The sequence below is a fragment of the Neoarius graeffei genome, chromosome 11 (assembly GCF_027579695.1).
Source record: "Neoarius graeffei isolate fNeoGra1 chromosome 11, fNeoGra1.pri, whole genome shotgun sequence".
In the NCBI taxonomy this organism is placed as follows: Eukaryota; Metazoa; Chordata; class Actinopteri; order Siluriformes; family Ariidae; genus Neoarius; species Neoarius graeffei.
Genome location: NC_083579.1, coordinates 82,475,340 through 82,498,387, shown reverse-complemented (window position 1 = coordinate 82,498,387; position 23,048 = coordinate 82,475,340). Strand labels below are relative to the sequence as shown.

The 23,048-nt window shown below is 45.4% G+C and overlaps 1 protein-coding gene across 1 annotated transcript in view; it reads right to left on the bottom strand.

The window, feature by feature from the left end:
* sanbr (SANT and BTB domain regulator of CSR) overlaps positions 1-23,048 on the bottom strand; it is a 66,450-nt gene that overhangs the window by 5,180 nt on the left and 38,222 nt on the right. Inside the window, exons 11-20 of the mRNA XM_060934810.1 lie at positions 19,141-19,293; positions 16,023-16,168; positions 15,701-15,800; positions 14,507-14,539; positions 14,279-14,378; positions 13,637-13,728; positions 13,523-13,551; positions 9,994-10,067; positions 5,975-6,063; positions 5,776-5,867 (exon numbers count right to left, since the gene is read on the bottom strand). Coding sequence (XP_060790793.1) covers positions 5,776-5,867; positions 5,975-6,063; positions 9,994-10,067; positions 13,523-13,551; positions 13,637-13,728; positions 14,279-14,378; positions 14,507-14,539; positions 15,701-15,800; positions 16,023-16,168; positions 19,141-19,293 — 908 coding nt within the window. The remainder of the gene's footprint in view (positions 1-5,775; positions 5,868-5,974; positions 6,064-9,993; positions 10,068-13,522; positions 13,552-13,636; positions 13,729-14,278; positions 14,379-14,506; positions 14,540-15,700; positions 15,801-16,022; positions 16,169-19,140; positions 19,294-23,048) is intronic.

The following is a 23,048-nucleotide window of genomic DNA, read 5'->3' as shown; positions in this document are numbered from 1 at the left end:
AGCTGGACTCTCTGGTGACGGTGGCAGAGAAGAGGTCTATGGACAAACTATTGAACATCATGGACGATGCCAGTCACCCTCTGCACACCATCATCAGCAACCAGAGGAGCCTGTTCAGTGACAGAATGCTCCTTCCCAAGTGCAGGACGAACAGACTCAAAAACTCCTTTGTCCCTCACGCTATCAGACTGTACAACTCGTCTCTGGGGGGGGGGGGGGGGGTGTAACAGGAGGACCTCTCCTGCCGCACCCCCCCTTCCCCATATCTTATTTGTTTTTATATTTGTATATGTAAATACTTAATTTATCTAGAAGTTTTCTCTATTTCTTTTCTCTGTTTATCTGTAATGATGCTGCTGGAATCTTAATTTCCCTGAGGGAACCCGCCCAAAGGGATCAATAAATTTTTATCTAATCTAATCTATCTAATTCATTGTTTATGGGTGTGTACAAAGCTACAGCGATTTTGAAGGAGTGTCATAGGACGTATAGGTCTCATAACTGGAAAGGAAGTTCCTTTGCGAGCCAAACTCTGTATATTGGGAATATACCCTGAAGACTTTGTTGTGACTCTGCAGCAGTCACTGCTCATTGACTTTGGACTTTTACAAGCCAGAAGGATAACTGCATTGTTATGGAAGAGTATGGATACACCGTCCACTGGAATCTAGACAAAGGAACTGATGGTACGTCTGGCTTTGGAGAGACTAACGTATAATTTTAAAAGGACAGACAAGAACTTTGCTCAATTGTGGGGTCCTCACACAGACTTTTTGAAAACTCATGCTTTTGAATTGTGATTGTAACAGTTCCCTGATGGGGGTGGAGTACAGAAGCACAGCAGGTGGGAGTTGATGTTCACACCACAGACACACACACACTCTTTATTTTAGCTTTTCAGCTTCACTCACACACACACACACACACACACACACACACACACACACACACACACACACACCGCCACACACACACATGCATGCTCATTGTGGTCGGGAGAGCTCCCTTCTCTCTGCTCTCTCCCTCCTTTTCTATCCTCTGTCACTGCAACATAGACACACAACATTAATTAAGCACAGGTGCAATGACTTTGCCACTCACCTTCCCTGGTCCCATCCTCCATTCACAAAATGATGCTAGACCACGCCCCCACTGCCACATACCCCCACCGCCCAACTCAGTCCGGGGAGCCATCCGGCCTGCAACGGACCCCCCTCCGACGGGACAGGAAGTCCGCCACTACCATCTGCGCCCCCGGCCGGTGGACCACCTCGAATTTAAATGGCTGGAGGGCTAGATACCAACGGGTGTTCCACGCCTTGGCATATTTCATGTGGTGGAGCCACTGGAGGGGCACGCGATCCGAACAGAGGGTGAAAGGGCGCCCCAGCAGATAGTACCAGAGAGTGAGGACTGCCCACTTGATGGCCAAGCATTCTTTCTTGGTGCTGTACTTACTCTCGTGCACTGAGAGCTTGCGGCTGATGTACAGCACGGGGCGTTCCTCACCCTCCACCTCCTGGGACAAAACGGTCCCTAGCCCTCTGTCCAATGCATCTGTCTGCAAAATAAAGGGGAGAGAGAAGTCAGGGGAGTGTAAGAGTGGCCCCCCACACAGTGCAGCCTTTAACCTGGTGAAAGCCTGTTGGCACTGCTCCATCCACTGGATCGGATCTGGTGTTCCTTTTTTAGTGAGATCAGTCAGTGGGCTGGTGACGTCCGAATAATTAGGTATGAACCTACGATAGTAGCCAGCCAGCCCCGGGAACTGTCTCACCCCCTTTTTGGTCTTAGGCCTCGGGCAGGCCGCAATCGCTGCCATCTTGTCAATTTGGGGACGCACCTGCCCATGACCCAAGTGGAAAGCCAGATACCGTACTTCCACCCGCCCAATTGCACACTTTTTCGGGTTGGCTGTGAGACCCACCTGCCTCAGCAACTCTAGAACAGCCGTAAGGTGTTCTATGTGCTGCGGCCAGTCAATGCTGTATATAATTATATCGTCCAAGTAGGCTGCCGCATAGGTGGCGTGGGGGCGGAGGATCTTGTCCATGAGCTGCTGGAATGTAACGGGAGTCCCAAACAACCCAAAAAGAAGCATGACAAACTGGTGTAATCCAAACGATGTGGAAAAAGCCATTTTCTCTCAGAACAGAGGAGTCAAGGGGATCTGCCAATATCCCTTCGTCAAATCAAGTGTCGAATAAAAGCGAGCAGCACCTAACCAATCAAGCAACTCATCAATGCAAGGCATTGGGTATGCGTCGAATTTAGACACCGCGTTGACTTTCCTACAGGTATAGTCCACACTGAACCGGCCCGACCCGTCGGCCTTGGGTAACAGGACCACCGGGCTGCTCCAGTCACTGTGTGACTCCTCGATTATGCCCATGCCAAGCATGGCCTTGAGTTCATCCCGAATTACCTTTTTTTTGTGTTCAGGTAAGCAATACGGGTGGCTACGCACACCGGGGGCATTTCAATGTGGTGTTCTATGAGGTGGGTGTGGCCAGGAAGGGGCGAGAATACATCAGAAAATTCCTCCTGCAATGTGGCTACCTCTGTGAGTTGGGCCTGTGAGAGGTGGTCTCCACAAGGGACCAGAGCGGTTCAGGTTGTGGTTGTTTTTACCTCCGGCCCCAGCTCCGCCTTCTCAGGAACTACCGACGCCAATGACACAGGGACCCCCTCATTCCAACGCTTTAATAGGTTGAGGTGGTATATTTGTACAGCCCCGACCCTATCCGTTCGCCTCACCTCATAGTCAACGTCCCCAACTCGCTGTGTGACCTTGAAGGGCCCTTGCCACTTGGCAAATAATTTGGAACTCAACATGAGCAATAATACGAGTACTTTGTCTCCCGGAGTGAACTCTCTAAGGCGCGTGCCCAGTCATACAGCCGGGCCTGACGTTCTTGTGCCTGCTGCAAATTCTCCTGGGTTAAGTGCATGAGGGTGGAGCTTTGTGTGCAGATCGAGAACGTATTGAATTCTGTTCTTACTAGGCGCAGGTCCCTCCTCCCAATTTTCCTGCAGCACGTCCAAGATGCCACGCAGCTTTCGCCCATATAATAATTCAAACGGGGAAAATCCCGTGGAGGCTTGCGGGACCTCTCGTACTGCAAATAACAGGGGCTCGAGTCATTTGCCCCAATTACCTGCGTCTTCACTTACAAATTTCCGAATTAGATTTTTAAGAGTTTGATTAAACCTCTCTACCAAACCATCCATTTGTGGGTAATAAAGACTGGTGCGGATGGATTTAATCCCCAGTAACCCATACAGCTTGCGCAGTGTGTGTGACATAAACGAAGTGCCTTGGTCTGTCAGGATTTCTTTCGGAATCCCGACCCGGGAGATAATACAGAAGAGCGCTTCCGCAATACTGCATGCTGAGATATTGCGGAGAGGCACCGCTTCTGGATATCGCATTGCATAGTCCACCAAAACTAAAATAAAGCGATATCCTCATGCTGACTGATCTAATGGCCTAACGAGATCCATAACAATTCTTTCGAAGGGGGTCTCGATTAGAGGGAGAGGGCGCAAAGGCGCTTTTGGAGTGGCTGCGGGATTTACTAATTGGCATTCGCAACACGCCGCACACCACTGACGAACATCCCCGCGAATCCCTGGCCAACAGAACTGGGCCATTATTCGGGCTAGTGTTTTATCATGACCCAAGTGTCCAGCCATGGGATTAAAGTGAGCTGCAGGGAAGACGAGCTCCCTACGGCTCTTTGGAATTAACAACTGGATTATTTGTTCCCCGGTTTGAGTGTCCTGCATCACTCGATACAATCTATCTTTAATAATTGTGAAATACGGGAAGACGGGTGTAGAGTTGGCTGGAGAGTTTGACCACTGATTACTCTCACTTGGTCAAACGCATGCCGCAGAGTCTCGTCTTGTGACTGCTCTAAAGGGAAATCCTCGAGGGAATCCCCGAGAGTGGGAGGAGGGGAGGGCTGCTCCTCACTCCTCGTATTGTTCTGATGCAGTGATGACGTGGATGGCTCTGTGACAGCTTCTTCAGTCAATGCCACACCGGGATCCCCCCCATGACGTTTTACAGCAGGACCCACTCCCTACTATGTATTCCATTCAAGTTCGAAACCCTGGTCAATCAGTCCCCAAAATCAGCGAGTGGGTGAGACGAGGATTAACCGCCACCTTAATTCTATGTTTTTGGCCCCGGAATAGAATATGGACAGACACTAGAGGGTAATTGTGAACATCCCTGTGCACACACACACACAACACCTTCACCACTTGTGCTCTCCCCAATGCCTCACCTTGCACCAGGCTTTGGTGAATTGAGGTCTGATTACAACCGGAATCCACCAACGCGTGATATGTATCCCCTTGAACGCTTACCGGTATGCGATACATTCTGGCCCAATCGGGGACGGTCTCTGGTGCATTGGGGATGCAGATCACAGCTCCCACCTCCGTTGCTGATCCCTGACTTGGGAGATGCTCCGGCTCCCCGCCGCACCAGCACACCGGCCCAGGCTTTCCTTCTGCGCTAGCGTTATGGGTGTCACTCACCTGAGGGGGAGAAGACACAGACATGGAAGAGAGCGATGGGAGGACACCGCAGGTGTGACAGGCCAGCTGGGGAGGAGCTAGCCACAGCCTCTGTGGTGGGGGAACGGGATGAGAGAGTGAAGGAGGGCGGAATAAGAGAGAGAGAGAAAGAAAATGAGGAGAGGCATCTCATCCGCCTGTCATCAGAACTGCCTCCAGATGATCCTCCGCCAACTCGATGACTCGTTCTAGCGACGCCCTGGCGATGACACTGGACCCACTCCACTGTTCCTTCTGGAAGTCGAGAGGTGAACTGTTCCAGTGCCACCAAATCGATGATCCCGTCGGCATCGCGGTCTTCCGCCCTCAGGCGTCCCGGAGTTGCTGGCCGAATGTGAATGGCCGGCTGACCTCCTCCAATGTCAGCGTCCAGAAGCACTGGTGATGTTTTCCTGAGTTTTGGCACCACTGTAACAGTTCCCTGATGTGAGTGGAGTACAGAAGCACGGCAGGTGGGAGTTGATGTTCTCACACACACACTTTATTTTATTTATTTTAGCTTTTCAGCTTCGCTTGCTCACACCGTCTGTCTGTCTCTCTCACTCACTCACTCACTCACTCATATATATGCATGCATTGTGGTCGGGAGAGCTCCCTTCTCTCGCCTCTCTCCCTCCTTTTCTATCCTCTGTCACTGCAACACAGACACACAACATTAATTAAGCACAGGTGCAGTGACTTTGCCACTCACCTTCCCCGGCCCCGCCCTCCATTCACAAACTGACACTAGGCCACGCCCCCACTGCCACAGTGATTAACCTGAAACTTTCTGTAATTTATGCACTGCTGTGATTTTGTTCATTTTTTGTCAGATTGGGGATAATATATTTATTTCCTTTGTTAAAATGCTCATGTTTACAGTTAATATGTAAATCTCAAAAAATAATAAAAAAAACTAGTTTCACAGACATTCCACAACATTAAATGTAATTATAAACATTAAAAAGTATGACAGGTAATTCTTTAATTAAAAAAAAAATTGTCATGAACTGCTGTGGTATCAAAGGAATGAAACACTGGGTTGTCATTGAAAAATACACAGCAGCCCAGTCATTGATTATTTTCCTATCACAACATTCCTCCAAGGATTTCATTTCTCATATAAACACTAAAAGAGTGTTGTGTACATGCTGCATTGGTGTGTGTGTGTGTGTGTGTGTGTGTGTGTGTGCGCGCGCGCCGTACCGGAGTGTTTTGTCTGAGGTGCTCTGTCTGTTACTCAGCTGAGTGGAGCTCTTAAACTGTGCCTCCAGCCTGGAGTAGATACCTCCTGCATGCTAAGGACACACATACACACACAAATATTTTGCTCTATTCACATTCTGATGCAGTACATTTCCACTTCTCCTTCGCATGTTTAATAAAGAACATGGTTCTGCTTTACCTCCTTAGTGTCCTTTGACTTGCTCTGTTCCAAATCACCAACGCGTATCTTAGTCAGATAGTCAATAATCTCCACCATTCTCCTTTGGTCTACACAGAGTAGGGGAGCGGGGGAATTAAGAAAAAAAAACATCACTATGATATTGGAAAGTAAGAGTAGTAAATTAAAAATCACCTCTGCCACATATGCCCTTTGTAACCAAGAGTGAATACGACTGGAGTTTGAATCGCCACTTTCCAAACATGAAGCTTTCTGGATATTATTTTCATGCCAAGCTCGGGATTATACACTTATCAGTCATCTACAGCACTGAACAACTTTCTTAAATTTTGATATTTCTAGTTCTTAAGATGCACAGTACATTAATTACCTCCATCAAGGTGGTTTTCAGCATGGTTTGTTCATCTGTCAGTAGGCAGGATTGCACAAAACCTACTACTGACCTGATTTCCATGAAACTTGGTGGAATGGTGTAGCATGACCCAAGGATGAACCTATTAAATTTTGGAGCAGATCCTAGTCAGAATTTAGCTTCACTTTCACGAACACTGAAAGATTCAGCATTAGGCCTTGGGCGAAATCTGCGCCCAATAATGCTATATGTCTTAAAATCCAGTCGATGGCAATAAAGTTTAGTACTGACAAAACATAACCAATGTAGAAATACAGTGCCTTGCAAAAGTATTCATACTAGAGGTCTGCGCGGGTCGGATTTTTCAGTCCCGCTCCCGCCCGTGCCCGCATTGTGCAGTCCCACTCCCGCCCACGCCCGCAAAGAATTATGATTTTCAGTCCCGCTCCCGCCCGCGCCCACAAAGAATTATGATTTTCAGTCCCGCTCCCGCCCGTGCTTGCCATATTTTGTCACGCTCCCGCCCGCAAATCCCGCATGATGCAGACGTTCGCATTATTTCTCAGGAAAGTTCTTGTTTTGACGCCGCGTGATGGTTTCCCGCCCCCTACTTTGAGTGGATTTGAGCATAAATATCTACAGCTCACGTTTGTTATTGTTTACCTTATTTCTGAATTCAGCATGTAGTATCTCTAATAATAATAATTAGCGCTGTCAAACAATTAAAATATTTAATCACAAATCACACATTTTTATCACATGAGAAAACCATTGTAATTCTATGATCAGCATAAAAAAGTGAATGGGCTTGCTTTGTACCAATTTTTTTTTTTATTGCAAAGCAAAGCTAGTAAAAGAAATGAATTGATTTCCTGCTTGTGTTAGTCTACAACTTTAATCAGAGAGACAGGTTACACAGTGACGGTAGGCTTGACTCAATGCTATCCCAGAAATCCTTCCTGTAATATGCAAATTTGGCCGCCTCTGATTGGACAGCCAAATTTGCATATTACAGGAAGGATTTCTGGGATAGCATTGAGTCAAGCCTACCGTCACTGTGTAACCTGTCTCTCTGGTTAAAGTTGTAGACTAACACAACAAGTAAATCAATTCACTCATTGCTCTCTTGCTAGCTGGGTGTGAACTGTGAGTCATTAGAGTGATCAAAGAATTTCCCCTTAGGGTGATCAATGACAAGTTTAAGATGCTATTTCTCACTCAATCCGGCAATCTGACTTTCTCTGCAAATTTAGGCATCTTAAAATGTTTTTATTAATGCCAAATAAAATATTCAGCACAAATTATATATGATAGGCATAAATTAATAATTTATAAATTTTATTTCAAGCACGTTTTTAGTTAGTGGGACTGCAGCTTATCACCGCTCCCACCCGCACCGCATATGTGCACTCCCGCCCGCGCGCGCATATGTGCACTTCCGGTCCCGCCCGCGCCCGCAATGAGCTTTCAAAATTTGTCCCGTGCCACACTGCTTTGTGGCGGGTCCCGCGAGTCCCGCGGGACTCCCGCGGGAGTGCAGGGCTCTAATTCATATCCCTTGAACTTTTTCACATTTTTCTGCCTTACAACCACGAACTTAAAAGTTTTTTATTAAGATTTTATGTGATAGACCAACACAGAGTAGCACAGAATTGTGAAGTGAAACGAAAATGATAAATGGTCTTCAAAATTTTAAACAAATACAAATCTGAAAAATGTGGTGTGCATTAGTATTCAGCCCCCTGTACTCTGATACCTCTAAATACAATCCAGTGCAATCAATTGCCTTCAGAAGTCATCTAATTGGTTAATAGAGTCCTACTGTGTGTAATTTACTCTCAGCATAAATACACTTGTTCTGTGAAGGCCTCAGTGGTTTGTTAGAGAACACTGAAGAACAAACAGCATCATGAAGACCAAAGAACTCACCAGACAGGTCAGGGATAAAGTTCTGGAGAAGTTTAAAGCAGGGTTAGGTTATAAAAAAATATCCCAAGCTCTGAACATCTCAAGAAGCACTGTTCAATCCATCATTCAAAAATGGAAAAAGTACGGCACAGCTGCAAACCTACCAAGACATGGCCGTCCACCTAAACTGACAGAGCGAGCAAGGAGAGCACTGGTCAGAGAAGCAGCCAAGAGGCCCATGATCACTCTGGAGGAGCTGCAGAAATCCACAGCTCAGGTGGGAGAATCTGTGCACAGGACAACTATAAGTCGTACACTCCACAAATCTGGCCTTTTCGGAAGAGTGGCAAGAAGAAAGCCATTGTTGAAAGACAGGCATAAGAAGCCATGTAGGGGACACAGCAAACATGTGGAAGAAGGTGCTTTGGTCAGATGAGACCAAAGTTGAACTTTTTGGCCTAAATGCAAAGCGCTATGTGTGGCGGAAAACTAACACTGCTCATCACCCTGCACACACCATCCCCACTGTGAAACATGGTGGTGGCAGCATCATGCTACGGGGATGCTTTTCTTCAGCAGGGACAGGGAAGCTGGTCAGAGTTGATGGGAAGATGGATGGAGCTAAATACAGGGCAATCCTGGAAGAAAACCTGTTGGAGGCCGCAAAAGACTTGAGACTGGGAAGGAGATTCACCTTCCAGCAAGACAATGACCCTAAACATACAGCCAGAGCTACAATGGAACGGTTTAGATCAAAGAATATTCATGTGTTAGAATGGCCCAGTCAAAGTCCAGACCTAAATCCCATTGAGCATCTGTGGCAAGACTTGAAAATTGCTGTTCACAGACGCTCTCCATCCAATCTGGCTGAGCTTGAGCTATTTTGCAAAGAAGAATGGGCAAAAATTTCAGTGTCTAGATGTGCAAAGCTGGTAGAGACATACCACAAAAGACTTGCAGCTGTAATTGCAGCAAAAGGTGGCTCTACAAAGTATTGACGCAGGGGGGCTGAATACTAATGCACACCACATTTTTCAGATTTTTATTTGTTTAAAATTTTGAAGACCATTTATCATTTTCATTTCACTTCACAATTCTGTGCTACTCTGTGTTGGTCTATCACATAAAATCTCAATAAAAAACTTTTAAGCTCGTGGTTGTAAGGTGGAAAAATATGAAAAAGTTCAAGGGGTATGAATACTTTTGCAAGGCACTGTATGACTCCTCCATATCACAATCCACATTCATGGGTACCAGTAATCCTCTGTGATACACATGTAGACATGTAATTCTGATCATTTTAAAACTATAGCCAGACATATTTGTGCATCATAGTAGAGTCAAGTACTGTCCTTGCCAGAGGTCTGCGCTCTCCGAGTGCCCTTCTCGTTTGATTCATGCATCTGCTAAAGAACGTCTTTAGTATGATTTAAAGCTATTCATTGGGCAGATTCATGTTTTCTTTTTACTCCACGACACAACAGGAAAGCATGCAGATTAGTGATGATGGAAAACATGGCTGTCACGACAGTATTAGAGTATAAACATTTTTCTACAGGGAATTTTTCCTCATCACCATCGCCTCAGGCTTGCTCATTAGGGATACGTAAATTTATTAGGGATAAATTTATAAGTTCATATGTTTAATACCTTTATTTTTCTGTCAAGCTGCTTTCTGGCAATGTCTATTATTAAAAGTGCGATACAAATAAATGGACTTGATGTGACTTAAACATGTATGTTGGAGGAGTGCAGAGACCTTCCTCCCTCTGGGCATCCTGGTTAAACCTCAGAGAGCGAGTGCTGTCCCATTTACTCTTCTGCATGCTCACTCTGGTAAAACAAGAGACAGGAAGAAGAGAAGAAGATGATGAAAAGATGATTTTTAGGACTGGATGATTCAAACTAATACAACCCCCATTCCAAAAAAGTTGGGACGCTGTGTAAACCGTAAATAAAAACAGAATGCGATAATTTGCAAATCATGGAAATCCTATATTTCATTGAAAACAGTACAAAGACAACATATCAAATGTTGAAACTGAGAAATTTTATTGTATTTTTTAAAAATACATGCTCGTTTTGAATTTGAAGTCAGCAACACATTTCAGAAAAGTTGGGACAGTGACGTGTTTACCACTGTGTTTCATCACCTCTACTTTTAACAACACTCTGTAAACATTTGGGAATTGAGGAGACCAACTGCTGTAGTTTTGAAAGAAAAAATGTTGTCCAGTTCTCACCTGATATACAATTTCATTTGCTCAACAGTTCGGGGTCTCCTTTGTCATATTTTGCGCTTCATAATGCACCAAATGTTTTAAATGGGAGACAGGTCTGGACTGCAGCAGGCCAGTTTAGCACCCAGACTCTTTTACTACAGAGCCATGCAGTTGTAATATGTGCAGAAAGCGGTTTGGCGTTGTCTTGCTGAAAGAAGGAAGGCCTTCCCTGAAAAAGATTTTGTCTGGATGGCAGCATATTGCTCTGAAACGTGTTTATATCATTCAGCATTAATGATGCCTTCCCAGATGTACAAGCTACCCATGTCATGCGCACTAACGCCCCCTCATACCATCACAGATGCTGATTTTGAACTGTGCACTGATAACAAGCCGGATGGTCCCTCTCCTCTTTAGCCTGGAGGACGTGGTGTCCATGATTTCTAAAAAGAATTTCTACTTTTGATTCATCAGACCTCGGGACAGTTTTCCACTTCGCCTCAGTCCATCGTAAAAGAGCTCAGGCCCAGAGAAGGGGGCGGGGTTTCTGGATATTATTTATATCTGGTTTTAACTTGCATTTGTGGATGCAGTAATGAAGTGTTTTCACAGATGATAGTTTTCTGAAGTGTTCCTGAGCCCATACAGTGATTTTCACTACAGACACGTGTCTGCTTTTAATGCAGTGTCTCCTGAGGGCCTGAAGATCACAGGCATCCAGTGTCAGTTTTCAGCCTTGTCTCTCGCATACAGAGATTTCCCCAGATTCTCTGAATCTTTTAATGATATTATGGACCAAGTCAAGTCAAGTTTATTTGTATAGCTCTACTTTTGTATTGCTCTACTTCTACCCCCTGAGTTACCCCACATAACCCTGAGTTACCCCACTATAACTACCCCCCGAGTTACCCCACACAGATGATGCGATCCCCAAATCCTTTGCAGTTTTACATTGAGGAACGTTATTCTTAAATTGTTGCACTGTTTGCCCACACAGTCTTTCACAGAGCGGTGAACCTTGCCCCATCTTTACTTTGAGAGACTCCGCGTCTCTGGGAGGGTCTTTTTTATACCAAATCATCTTACTGACCTGTTGACAATTAACCAAATTATTTTTTTTAGCATTACAGAACTTTTTCAGTCTTTTGTTGCCCCTGTACCAACTTTTCTGAAACATGTTGCTAACATCAAATTCAAAATAAGCACATCCATCCATCCATTATCCGTAAACGCTTATTCTGTACAGGGTCACGGGCGAGGTTCCAGCTAACTACGGGCGAAAGGCGGGGTGCACCCTGGACAAGTCGCCAGGTTGCCACAGGGCTGACACATATGCCGCTTTTCCACTACAAACGCGGCTGAGCCGTGCCGTGCCGAGTCGAGCTGAGTCGGGCTGAGCGGGGCTGTTGGAGTTGCATTTCGACTACAACCGCGCTGAACCGTGCTGGCTGGAAGTGGGTGGACACATTGGGTGGAGTTAGCGAAAGTGGGTGGACGTCATGTGATGTCGTTAAGCAGCGCAAACAGTGACATCAGTGACAGTGGCGGAACAAGTCAGAGCCGGGCCGGGGGCGGGGCAAATGACCGGGCCCTTTATTAAAGCTTATCATAACATCATTTTAGGCTACAAAATGTCCGCAACTGCGGTGTTTACCAATTTCAACACTACCGGGTGCAACTATGTTATTTAGTACATCAAGTCCTTCAAACGAACATGTAACTCAGAAACAAAAAACATTAGGACACTGTACATGGCTCATAATAAAACATCAATAGCCTATACTGCGCACATTATTTGAAGGGCATACGAATGAGCGCTCAGAGGTTGCAACGGTGACAGGAAGAGTCAGAAATAAAAGGAGGGCGGTGCAAACCTCACTGAATGCACTGTGTTTACCAATTTCAACACTACGGGGTGCAACTATGTTATTTTGTACATTAAGTCCTTCAAACGAGCATGTAACTCAGAAACAAAAAAACATTAGGTGACATACTGTACATGGCTCATAATAAAACACCAATAGCCTACTGCGCGCATTATTTGAAGGGCATACAACGAGCCTTGCGCTCCGCAAACTCGTCCACGATGCTCTGTATGTCACTGATTCAGTGAGCTTTTAAGCGGTAGTCTCACGACCCGGATAGTAAACAATAAACATGGAGGACATGGAGTCGTTAGTGTTGCTGGTCTCGGTGCTGTGGCTTGTTGTCACCGACAACGCCAACAGATACTGGCAAGAGCGTATAGATGAGGCGAGGCGCATAAGGCTTCAGAAATTCTCGTAATTCGTAATTCTTCTTCTTCCGGGTTTGCGGTGTTTACAGATCCCAGCGCGCTCGCGGGGCGTGTGTGGGCATGTGAGGACACTCCTCCTCACCAATCAGTGCACAGGGGAGTGTCTGCTCACGCCCCAGCCTCAGTCAGCACGGTTTGGCTCGCTTCAGCCCCACTCCAAAACCGTGCGAGTTTTAGGGGCTAAGCAGGGCTGAAGCGAGCTGAGTCGTGCTGGTTTTTGGTAGTCGAAACGCGAGCCGTGTCGGGCTGAAGTGAGCTGAAGCGAGCTGAAGTGAGCTGAAAAAGGGTAGTGGAAAAGGGCCAATAGAGACAAACAACCATTCACACTCACATTCACACTTACGGTCAATTTAGAGCCACCAATTATCCTAACGTGCATGTCTCTGGGGGAAACTGGAGCAAACCCACACAGACACGGGGATAACATGCAAACTTCATACAGAAAGGGCCCCATCAGCCACTGGGCTCAAACCCAGAACCTTCTTGTTGTAAGGTGACAGCACTAACCACTACACCACCATGCCACCCTGAAATGAGCATGTATTTTTCAAAAATAATAAAATGTCTCAGTTTCAACATTTGATATGTTGCCTATTTTCAGTGAAGTATAGGCTTTCCATGATTTGCAAATTATCACATTCTGTTTTTATTTGTTTTACAGTGTCCCAACTTTTTTGGAATTGGGGTTGTATATGTGTTAAGTAAACTGTATATGTGTATACACTGAGCTGTCAGTTTAGTGACATATTAGGGAGACCGATATGACATACATGAATGGGGTCGAGTCCTTTGAAGCGCCCTGTTAAAAGATGAATAATGCAGTGAGTTTGAGAAAGCTGGAGTTAAAGTCGAGAAATAAACAAAGCAACACACTGCTGACACACCTTATCTCCTCCAGCTTGCTCTTTGTGCAGTATGCTTGGTGAGGACACTTGTCTTTTCAAAGGCTTGCCTGGTTTTCTCTGCCTTTTTACAGCTAATAAAACAAGCAAACATAAATAAGTCTGAATGTTAAACAGTAAAGTAATTCATGCCTACAAACTTCTAGCAAAAAAGAGCCACTGCTTCTGAAATAAATACTAAATAAAAATTATTTACAACCCACAAGGTCTGGATATTCTCTTATTTTAATTTATATAGGCATTTCAGAATAACCAACTAGTAAGCTTGGCATAAAATGAATTATTCATAAAAAGGAAAAAAAAATCAAGTCTGTTATCCAGAAAAACAACAAACAGTCAGGTTAGTTGAAAGAATAACCTCGAGGTGGCGCTAGTGAACCAGCATCAGTGGAATCATGGTGTTTGTGTTAGTCTTTTGTTTCATCCAGTTTACACTGTGTGCTTTCAGCATTAAAACAGAAAATTTTCAAGAGTTTCATAAATGGTTGGGACATCGGCCACTGAGAAATATGAGACAACAGGCCACACTCTCAGAAAGCTTGGAATGATGATGATATTATTATTATTACTACTACGACTACAATACATACTGAAAAACTTAATTTAAGCACAACTTCAGCCTACCTTGTTTCTTTGATGTGTCATCTTCATCCCCAACTTCATCCTCTGTGACCTCTGACCCCGTAGTGTAATCCTCATCCTCAGACAATAAAGACTGTTGCCGCTGTGTGCAGTCAAATATCAATAAAAACATCAAGGATATACTGTATACACCTGAAACAATTTTATTTTTGAGTGGGTGTATGGATCTGTGAGACTGGATACACAGAGAGTGAGTGCGCGCGTGCTTACCAGCTGGAGACTCCAGTTCTTCAACAGAGAAAACTGAAACAGATGAGAGGGAGTGAGAAATGGTTCTAGCTCACCATGATAGTAGTGTTGGTCCAGCTAACCCTGAGCCTGATCCCAAAGTTATCCTTAAGTTTGAGTTATCTCCAAGATTTGAGCTATCACTACGATTGAGTTATCCTCAAGTTTGAGTTAGCCCTCAATTTGAATATCAAGTTCAAGTTATTCCCAATTTGGCGTTCTCTCTAACTTTGAGTTGTCTCTAAGTTTATCATCAAGTTTGACTTATGCCTGAATATGAGTTATCCCAAAGTTTGAGTTATCCCTAAGTTATGGGCGGCACGGTGGTGTAGTGGTTAGCTCTGTCGCCTCACAGCAAGAAGGTTCCAGGTTCAAACATCACAGCCAATGGGGGCCTTTCTGTGTGGAGTTTGCATGTTCTCCCCGTGTCTGAACTGTGGAGGAAACCCATGCAAAGACATGCAAATTAGGTAAAAATACCCAGCCACTGGGGTTACACAAGCCAGTACATCCTTAGTGCCGGTCTCAAGCCTGGAAAGACTGGGGAGAGCTGCATCAGGAAGGACATCCGGTGTAAAAATCTATGCTAAAAGCAAGGGGGTTGAAAATCAATTGGAGCTTTGCCCTGTCTTCTTCCCCCATTGTGAACTATGTGACAAATCAAAAATCCCTGAGTTTGAGTTATCCCTAAATTTGAATATCAAGTTTAAGTTACTCCCAAGTTTGCATTATCCCTAACATTTATCTCCAATTTTGAGTTATCTCTGAGTGCAAGTTACATTAACTTGGGGATAACTCAAACTCAGGCATAACTCAAACTTTGGAACAGTCAGCAGCCATCAAGTGCAACCTGAACGTAAGACACATCACCCTAACCCTATCTGTATATATTCCTATATACCCCCCCCCATAAATAAATAAATAAGGGGTATATATATTCCTATATACCCCCCAAACTTTGTTTGCGGGGGTACTTAAAAAAAACCAAAAAAAACCCACCCACCAACTGACTTCTGGATATTTTTACAAGGTTGGTTAAACTTTATGTACTGTATATATGTACTGTATATATATATATATATATATATATATATATATATAGCAATAACATACAGTAAGTACTATATGAAAGTAGTGATTATGTTTATGACAATAAAATAAAAGCAGGAAACTCACAGCAGTGACTTCTCTGGCTCGATGAACATTTAGGGCTGCATGGTCCAGTGTGATATCGCACTCATGCACTTGCTCACTCTGTTTAGACGACTCCACAGAACTGCTACACAAACGCACAAACACAAGAGCAAATATCTGAAGGTTAGTCAGTCATACATAACATTAAAAACAGAAGAAAAAAACAGACAAGCAAAAATAAACCATTTCTCCTGTCCTCTGTGTTAGACCAAATAATCACGTCATCAATAATATGGGTCGCCAAGTGAGTCTGTTAAAAATGACAGCAATAGTCTTTAACTTAAGGTGAGTAGGAACTCCGGACCTGTCTGTAGCTGTTGGGGAGCTCATGCACACAGCGTTTCTGTGGAGCAGCAGGTCATTCAGTATTCGAGTCCGCACAGATTTCACGTTGCCTTCACAGTCCCCAGGTTCTGCCGCATTTACCACATGGTCCCTCATCTTACAACCCTATATATACACACACACACACACACACACACACACAGGGAATTACAGTGACTTTAGAACAACCGGATAGTGTCTTGTACGAATAGTTATACATCGTACTAGCTAACCCATAGGCTTTCAGCTAACCCAGATAATAATGCACAGTTTTAATGGGTTCTCTGGTTCTAGCTAGACAGTTTTATGAAAGTTCTAGCTAAGTCAGAGTGTACAGGAAAGAGAAACAGTTTTATTAGAGATGTGTGGTTCTACATTACATTAATGGCATTTAGCAGATGCTCTTGTCCAGAGCGACATACATTTAACAGTTATTCCATGAAATCGAGTCGTACATGAGCTGAGAGCTGATGAGGTGCGTAGCACCGAGTTGTCTATAATCCATGTACGATGAGATTGAGTGGAATAACTGTTTTATTCTCTCCACATTCACTGGATTTTGAGAAACGGAGCATTTTTATTTTTTGCAAATTCGATAAAAACTTTAGACAAAATGTCTGACAAAAAAAAATTCTGCTTAGAATATAAACAAACTGACAAAATGACAGAAGCAATTTGTGAAAAACGCTATAACAACAACAATAATAAATTCTTGAAAAAAAATACATTCTTACTAGGCGGCACGGTGGTGTAGTGGTTAGTGCTGTCGCCTCACAGCAAGAAGGTCCTGGGTTCGAGCCCCGTGGCCGGCGAGGGCCTTTCTGTGTGGAGTTTGCATGTTCTCCCCGTGTCCATGTGGGTTTCCTCCGGGTGCTCCGGTTTCCCCCACAGTCCAAAGACATGCAGGTTAGGTTAACTGGTGACTCTAAATTGAGCGTAGGTGTGAATGTGAGTGTGAATGGTTGTCTGTGTCTATGTGTCAGCCCTGTGATGACCTGGCGACTTGTCCAGGGTGAACCTCGCCTTTCGCCCGTAGTCAGCTGGGATAGGATCCAGCTTGCCTGCGACCCTGTAGAACAGGATAAAGCGGCTACAGATAATGAGATGAGACATTCTTACTATCAAATACAATATCACATTCCATATTTTGTTGCTTTTTTTTGTATTTTTGGGGTTTTGTTTTTGAGTAGAGTTTTTATTTCATCCTCAGTTCAGCAACACACTCCACCATTTTGTTTTTCTCTACTCACGGTATATGAGCTAATATCCTAGTAGTAGAGTAGCCAATCAGAGTGCACGACTGCTCATATCCAGTGAATGTGGATAGAATAATACAGAATGGTGTACAGAGCAGCAGTTGGGGGTTAGGTCAAGGGCACTTCAGCCATTCCTGCTGGTTCAGGGAATCAAACCGGTGACCTTTTGGTCCCAAAGCTACTTCTCTAACCATTAGGCCATAACTTCCCCATGGGTATTAGTCAACCCCAAGGCAAGTGGTTCTAGCCATCCCTAGGTATAGCTATACAGTTTTATCAGTTATGATTAATTTTCTGAGCTTATGAGTCTGGTTCTAACTAGATAGTTTTATTAAAGTCTAGCTAACTCAGGGCATATGGTTCTGGCTACCACAGAGCATATGGCTGTATCTAATCCCCAACTGCAGTTTTATCAAAGCTACCTGGTTCTAGCACTGTGTGTTCTGACACTTTTCTATCATAGCCAGCAGTAACTTTTTCAACAGTTTGTGCTACAGCAGTTCTTCTGTGGGATCAGACCAGATGGGTGAGCCTCCGCCCCCCCATGTGCATCAATAACCTTTGGATGCCCATGACCTTGTCACCGGTTCACTGGTTGCCCTTCCTTGGACCACTTTTGTTTGGTACTAACCACTGCGTACCGGGAACACCCCACAAGATGGGCCATTTTGGAGATGCTCAGACCCAGTCATCTCACTGTCACAATTTGGCCCTTGTCAAAGTTGCTCAGATCCTTATGCTTGCCCATTTTTCCTGCTTCCAACAAATCAACTTCAAAAACTGACTGTTCTTTCCTTCTACGCCCCGACACCCCTCCTGGGGTATAGGCCATTGACAAGGGATCTCCAGAGGAACCGGTCCTGTGCTTTTCCTTCTATTTGAGTCCAGGTGTACCCCAGCCTCCTCACATCTGTCTGGAGATCTCTTTTCCAGGTGTTCTTTGGCCAACCTCTTCTCCTCTTCCCTTGAGGGTTACAAGTCAAGGCTTGTCTGGTGATGTTTGTCGCTGGTTTTCATAACATATGCCCGATCCATCACCATCTTCTTTTTCCAATTTCTTCTTCCACTGGTACTTGCTGTGTTTTCAACCAAAGATTGTTGTTACTGATCCTTTCCAGCTAATGTATCTTCAGGATCTTTCTTAGGCAGTTGTTGATGAAGGTCTGTACTTTACTGATTATATTCTTTGTCATTCTGCAAGTCTCAGAACCATAAAGCAGTACTGATTTTACATTGAATTAAATATCCTTATTTTTGCTTGCTGTTGTGATACACTAGAGCTCCAGATGTTTTTGAGCTTTAAAAACGCAATCCTCGTCTTCCTTATTCTTGCTTTGACATCTGCACCACCCTGTTTGTCGATGTTACTCCCCAAATAAGTAAAGGGTTCCACTTCCTCGAGTCTATTCCCATCTAGTTTGGATGGTTCATCGTTAGTTGTATTTATCCTGTATTGACTGTTCTCTTGCTGATGAATATATCCTACCTCGACAGATACCATTGTAAGGAGGTAGAACAGTATCTGATTATCCTAGGCATAATCATGATGTTTTATCTTATCCTGCCAGATACTGAGTTATAGCTACACAGTTTGAGCAGAGTTATCTTGCTGTAGCTCATCTAGTCCTGAGTATAACTATATAGTTTTATCAGTGGTCTTGCTAAGCCTGGATGACTCAGCCTTTTATGCTACCTGACAATTCTTAGCATAACTATGCTGTTCTAGCTCATGTAGGGTACAGGGGAAGTATTTTAGCTAAAGTTGTACATAGCTATTCAGTTCAAGCTTAACCTGGACATGGTGGTTTGTTGGTTACACATTTGTATCTGGCTCTAGCTCACCGTGGGCATCGCAGCTGGGTCAAAGCGTAGTGCTCTCTGCTTGCAGCAGGGGTAGATCCCGGCACCATGCTCACTGCGATCAGCGCCCACACCCGGGTACACCACATCCTCAGGGTGATACCTGCACTGGGCCAACTCACAGCAGAGGAAAACCTGCAGCAGAGCAACATCTAGATTATTAGCTAAAAACATTATAAATACATTGGTATTTTATGGGACCATGAGTGGTGCCACTTCAATTCATTAAAGGTGCATTAGGTAAGATTTGTGAAAATAAAATGACTAATGGTTAAATGGGTGGAGTCGAATAAAATTTGAGGTTTATTTCACTCACTGAGGCCATCTTCAGTACACAAAGTTCCACCCCCAAAACTTGTGGTTATTCAACTAGAGTTAGAATGTTAACTAGAGTTACCACTAGCAAGGGCTGTCATGACCTCACTTTCAAGTGCACTTGGACATTCAACTGCTTAAAGGTGCTGACTGCAAAGTCATCTGAAATTAATTTTTTTTTTTTTAATTGTGCATGGCATGTTCCTCTGTCCACAAGAACAATGTCATGTGGATGGGATGTGATCATTTTGATGTCCTGAGGGTCAATTTTCTCCATTTTGGGACCATTTACCTTCGTCTTGAGGTAAACAGTACGGCCCTACGGAAACAGCCGAATGCGAGGAGCTTTAACTAATTAGCATAACTATGGAACTGCGTCACACCAAGATGGTGATATGTGGAAAACATCGTGACTCTGCATCGACCTCGGAGAGTTTTGAGCCGCAGGGATGTCATTTATGGTTTACATTCGCGAACAGATCCGTGAAACGAAAGACGAATATATCTTTTCTCTGTTCCTGCTTTTGTGTTCTCGTTTCTTTCTCTGTAAGATCAAAACATTCGGTGTATATTCCATACTCAGACTCACCAATCCAAGACAAGCGCTGCAAATTCTTCGTCAGATATCGCTCCCATTTCATCCTTCAGTTGATTCCAGCAGTCGATCTGTCCCGTCACAAAAATTTTTGCAGATAACCTTTTGATTTCCATCGCTTTTCTGGCACACTTTCTACCTGATTCACTTTCATATTTTCCTTTTCCATTGGAGGGAGAGCCGAGTCCGCCACATTTGCCTGTGCTGGCTTGTTTTGGTTAAAAGTAGGTCAAACACGCCCCACGGTGGTCAAATGATATTGTTGCTCTCTTGCTTTGGCAATCTCCGGAATCATAAAATGCAGGACACATTTTATCTCAGCAAAACATTTACACACAGGATACGTGGTGTGTGCAGTGTCGCAACTCCTCAGTTTCAACGCAAATCAATTTTAAATCAATACGAAACATCTCGAAACTCCAACAGCAACAGAAATAGAGCATTTTTGCCTAGAATTCAACTTTGCGGTCAGCACCTTGAAGTCACCTAAACCCTATGGTCATGAGCTTTGGGTAATGACAGAAAGAACAAGATTGCGGATACAAGCGGCTGAAATGAGTTTCCTTCACAGGGTGGCTGGGCGCTCCCTTAGAGATAGGGTGAGAAGCACAGTCACTCAGGAGGAGCTCGGAGTAGAGCCGCTGCTCCTCCACATCGAGAGGAACCAGCTGAGGTGGCTCGGGCATCTTTTTCGGATGCCTCCTGGACGCCTCCCTGGGGAGGTGTTCCAGGCATGTCCCCCCGGGAGGAGGCCCCGGGGAAGACCCAGGACACGCTGGAGGGACTATGTCTCTCGGCTGGCCTGGGAACGCCTCGGTGTTCTTCCCGAGGAGCTGGCCGAGGTGTCTGGGGAAAGGGAAGTTTGGGCTTCCATGCTTAGACTGCTGCCTCCGCGACCCGGTCCTGGATAAGCGGAAGAAGACGAGACGAGAGACGAGACCTTTAAGTCACAACTCAATAAACTTGTAATGTCACTTTATAATGTATTAGAAGGATGTGAAGGTGTGTTTGGGGCGTGTTACTAAATACAAACAAACACTCCTGGACTGGAAGACAGGAGTCCAAACTGGGGTTATTTTCTGTTTGTGTAATACACTTGTTCTGGGATAATGGCTTAAAAGTATTATTTGTTATCATTTCTACATAATTTTCCACACTATTTGTATTAGTAAGAGATTGTGGCAGCAGGGGCGTGGCCTAGCATCGGTCTGTGAATGGAGGGCAGGGCCAGGGAAGGTGAGTGGCAAAGTCAATGCACCTGTGCCTAATTAATGTTGTGTGTCTGTGTTGCAGTGACAGAGGATAGAAAAGGAGGGAGAGAGCAGAGAGAAGGGAGCTCTCCTGACCAGAACACGTGTGTGTGTGTGTGTGTGTGTGTGTGTGTGTGAGAGTGAGAGAGAGAGAGAGAGAGAGAGAGAGAGAGAGAGAGCGCGCGCGCGACAGACTGGGAGAGTGCAGGTGTGTGACACTGAAAAGCGGAAAATAAAGAAAATAAAGAGCGTGTGTGAACATAAATTCCTGCCTGCTGTGCTTCTGTACTCCACCCTCATCAGAGAACTGTTACAGTGGTGCCGAAATCCGGGAGTACAGAAGGGAACCACCACATGGAGTCCTCCCCATTCCAAGAGCTCATCCATGCCCTCACTACCACCCAGCAGAACCAGCATCAAGCGCTGACTGCCCTCCGAAAGGAGCAAGAGCAACGCTTTGAAGCCTTGATGCTGGCCCAGCAGGAAGATCGCCAGGCGTTCCGGCATCTGCTCACGTCGGCAGGGGCTTCGACCAGCACCACGGTGGACCCTCCTCACGGCACCCTCATGAAGATGGGCCCGCAGGATGATCCGGAAGCTTTCCTCACTCTTTTCAAGCAAGCGGCTGAAATGTGGGGGTGGCCGTTCGAGCAGTGTGCCTCCTCTCGCTTCTGACTGGCGAGGAGCAGCTCACAGCCCTGCAACTCCCTGCTAACAGCTGGCTCAGGTACACCAACTTGAAGAAAGCCATCCTGCAGCGTGTCAGCTGCTCCCCGGAACAACACCGCCAGCGCTTCCGGACAGTGACATTGGAGGAGGTCAGACGGCCATTCACATTCGGCCAGCAGTGGCTGAGGGAGGAAGACCGTGACGCTGATGGGATCATCAATCTGGGGGCACTGGAACAGATCATCTCTCAACTTCCAGAAGGAACAGCGGAATGGGTCCATTGTCATTGCCTGGCGTCACTAGAACGGGCCATCGAGTTGACGGAGGACTATCTGGAGGTGGTTCCGATGGCAGGCAGACGAGGCACCTCTCCTCATGTTCTCGCTTTCTCTACTCCCCCCCCCGTTCCCCCACCGCGGAGGTGGCGGACGGCTCCTCGCACCCATGGAGTCCTCCCATCTCCCTCTCCTGTGTCTGTGTCTTCTCACCCTCAGGTGAGTGATGCCCATAACGCCAGTGCAGAGGGAAAGCCTGGGCCGGTGTGCTGGTGTGGCGGGGAGCTGGAGCATCTCCCGTGCCAGAGCTCCGCAACGGAGGTGGGAGCTGTGATCCACATCCCCAACACACCAGAGACTGCCCCCGATTGGGCCAGAACATATCGCATACCAGTAAACATTCAAGGGGATACATATCATGCGTTGGGGGATTTCAGTTGTAATCAGACCTCAATTCACCAAAGCCTGGTGCAAGGTGAGGCATTGGGGAGAGCACAAGTGGTGAAGGTGTTGTGTGTGCATGGGGATGTTCACAATTATCCTTTAGTGTCTGTCCATATTCTATTTCAGGGCCAAAAGCATAGAGTTAAGGCGACGGTTAATCCTCGTCTCACCCACTCGCTGATTTTGGGAACAGATTGGCCAGGGTTTCGAACTTTATTGGAATACGTAGTAGGGAGTGGGTCCTGCCATAAAATGTTATGGAGGGGAATCATGGTGTGGTATTGACTGGAGAAGCTGTCATAGAGCCGTCCACATCATCACTGCATCAGGACGATACGAGGA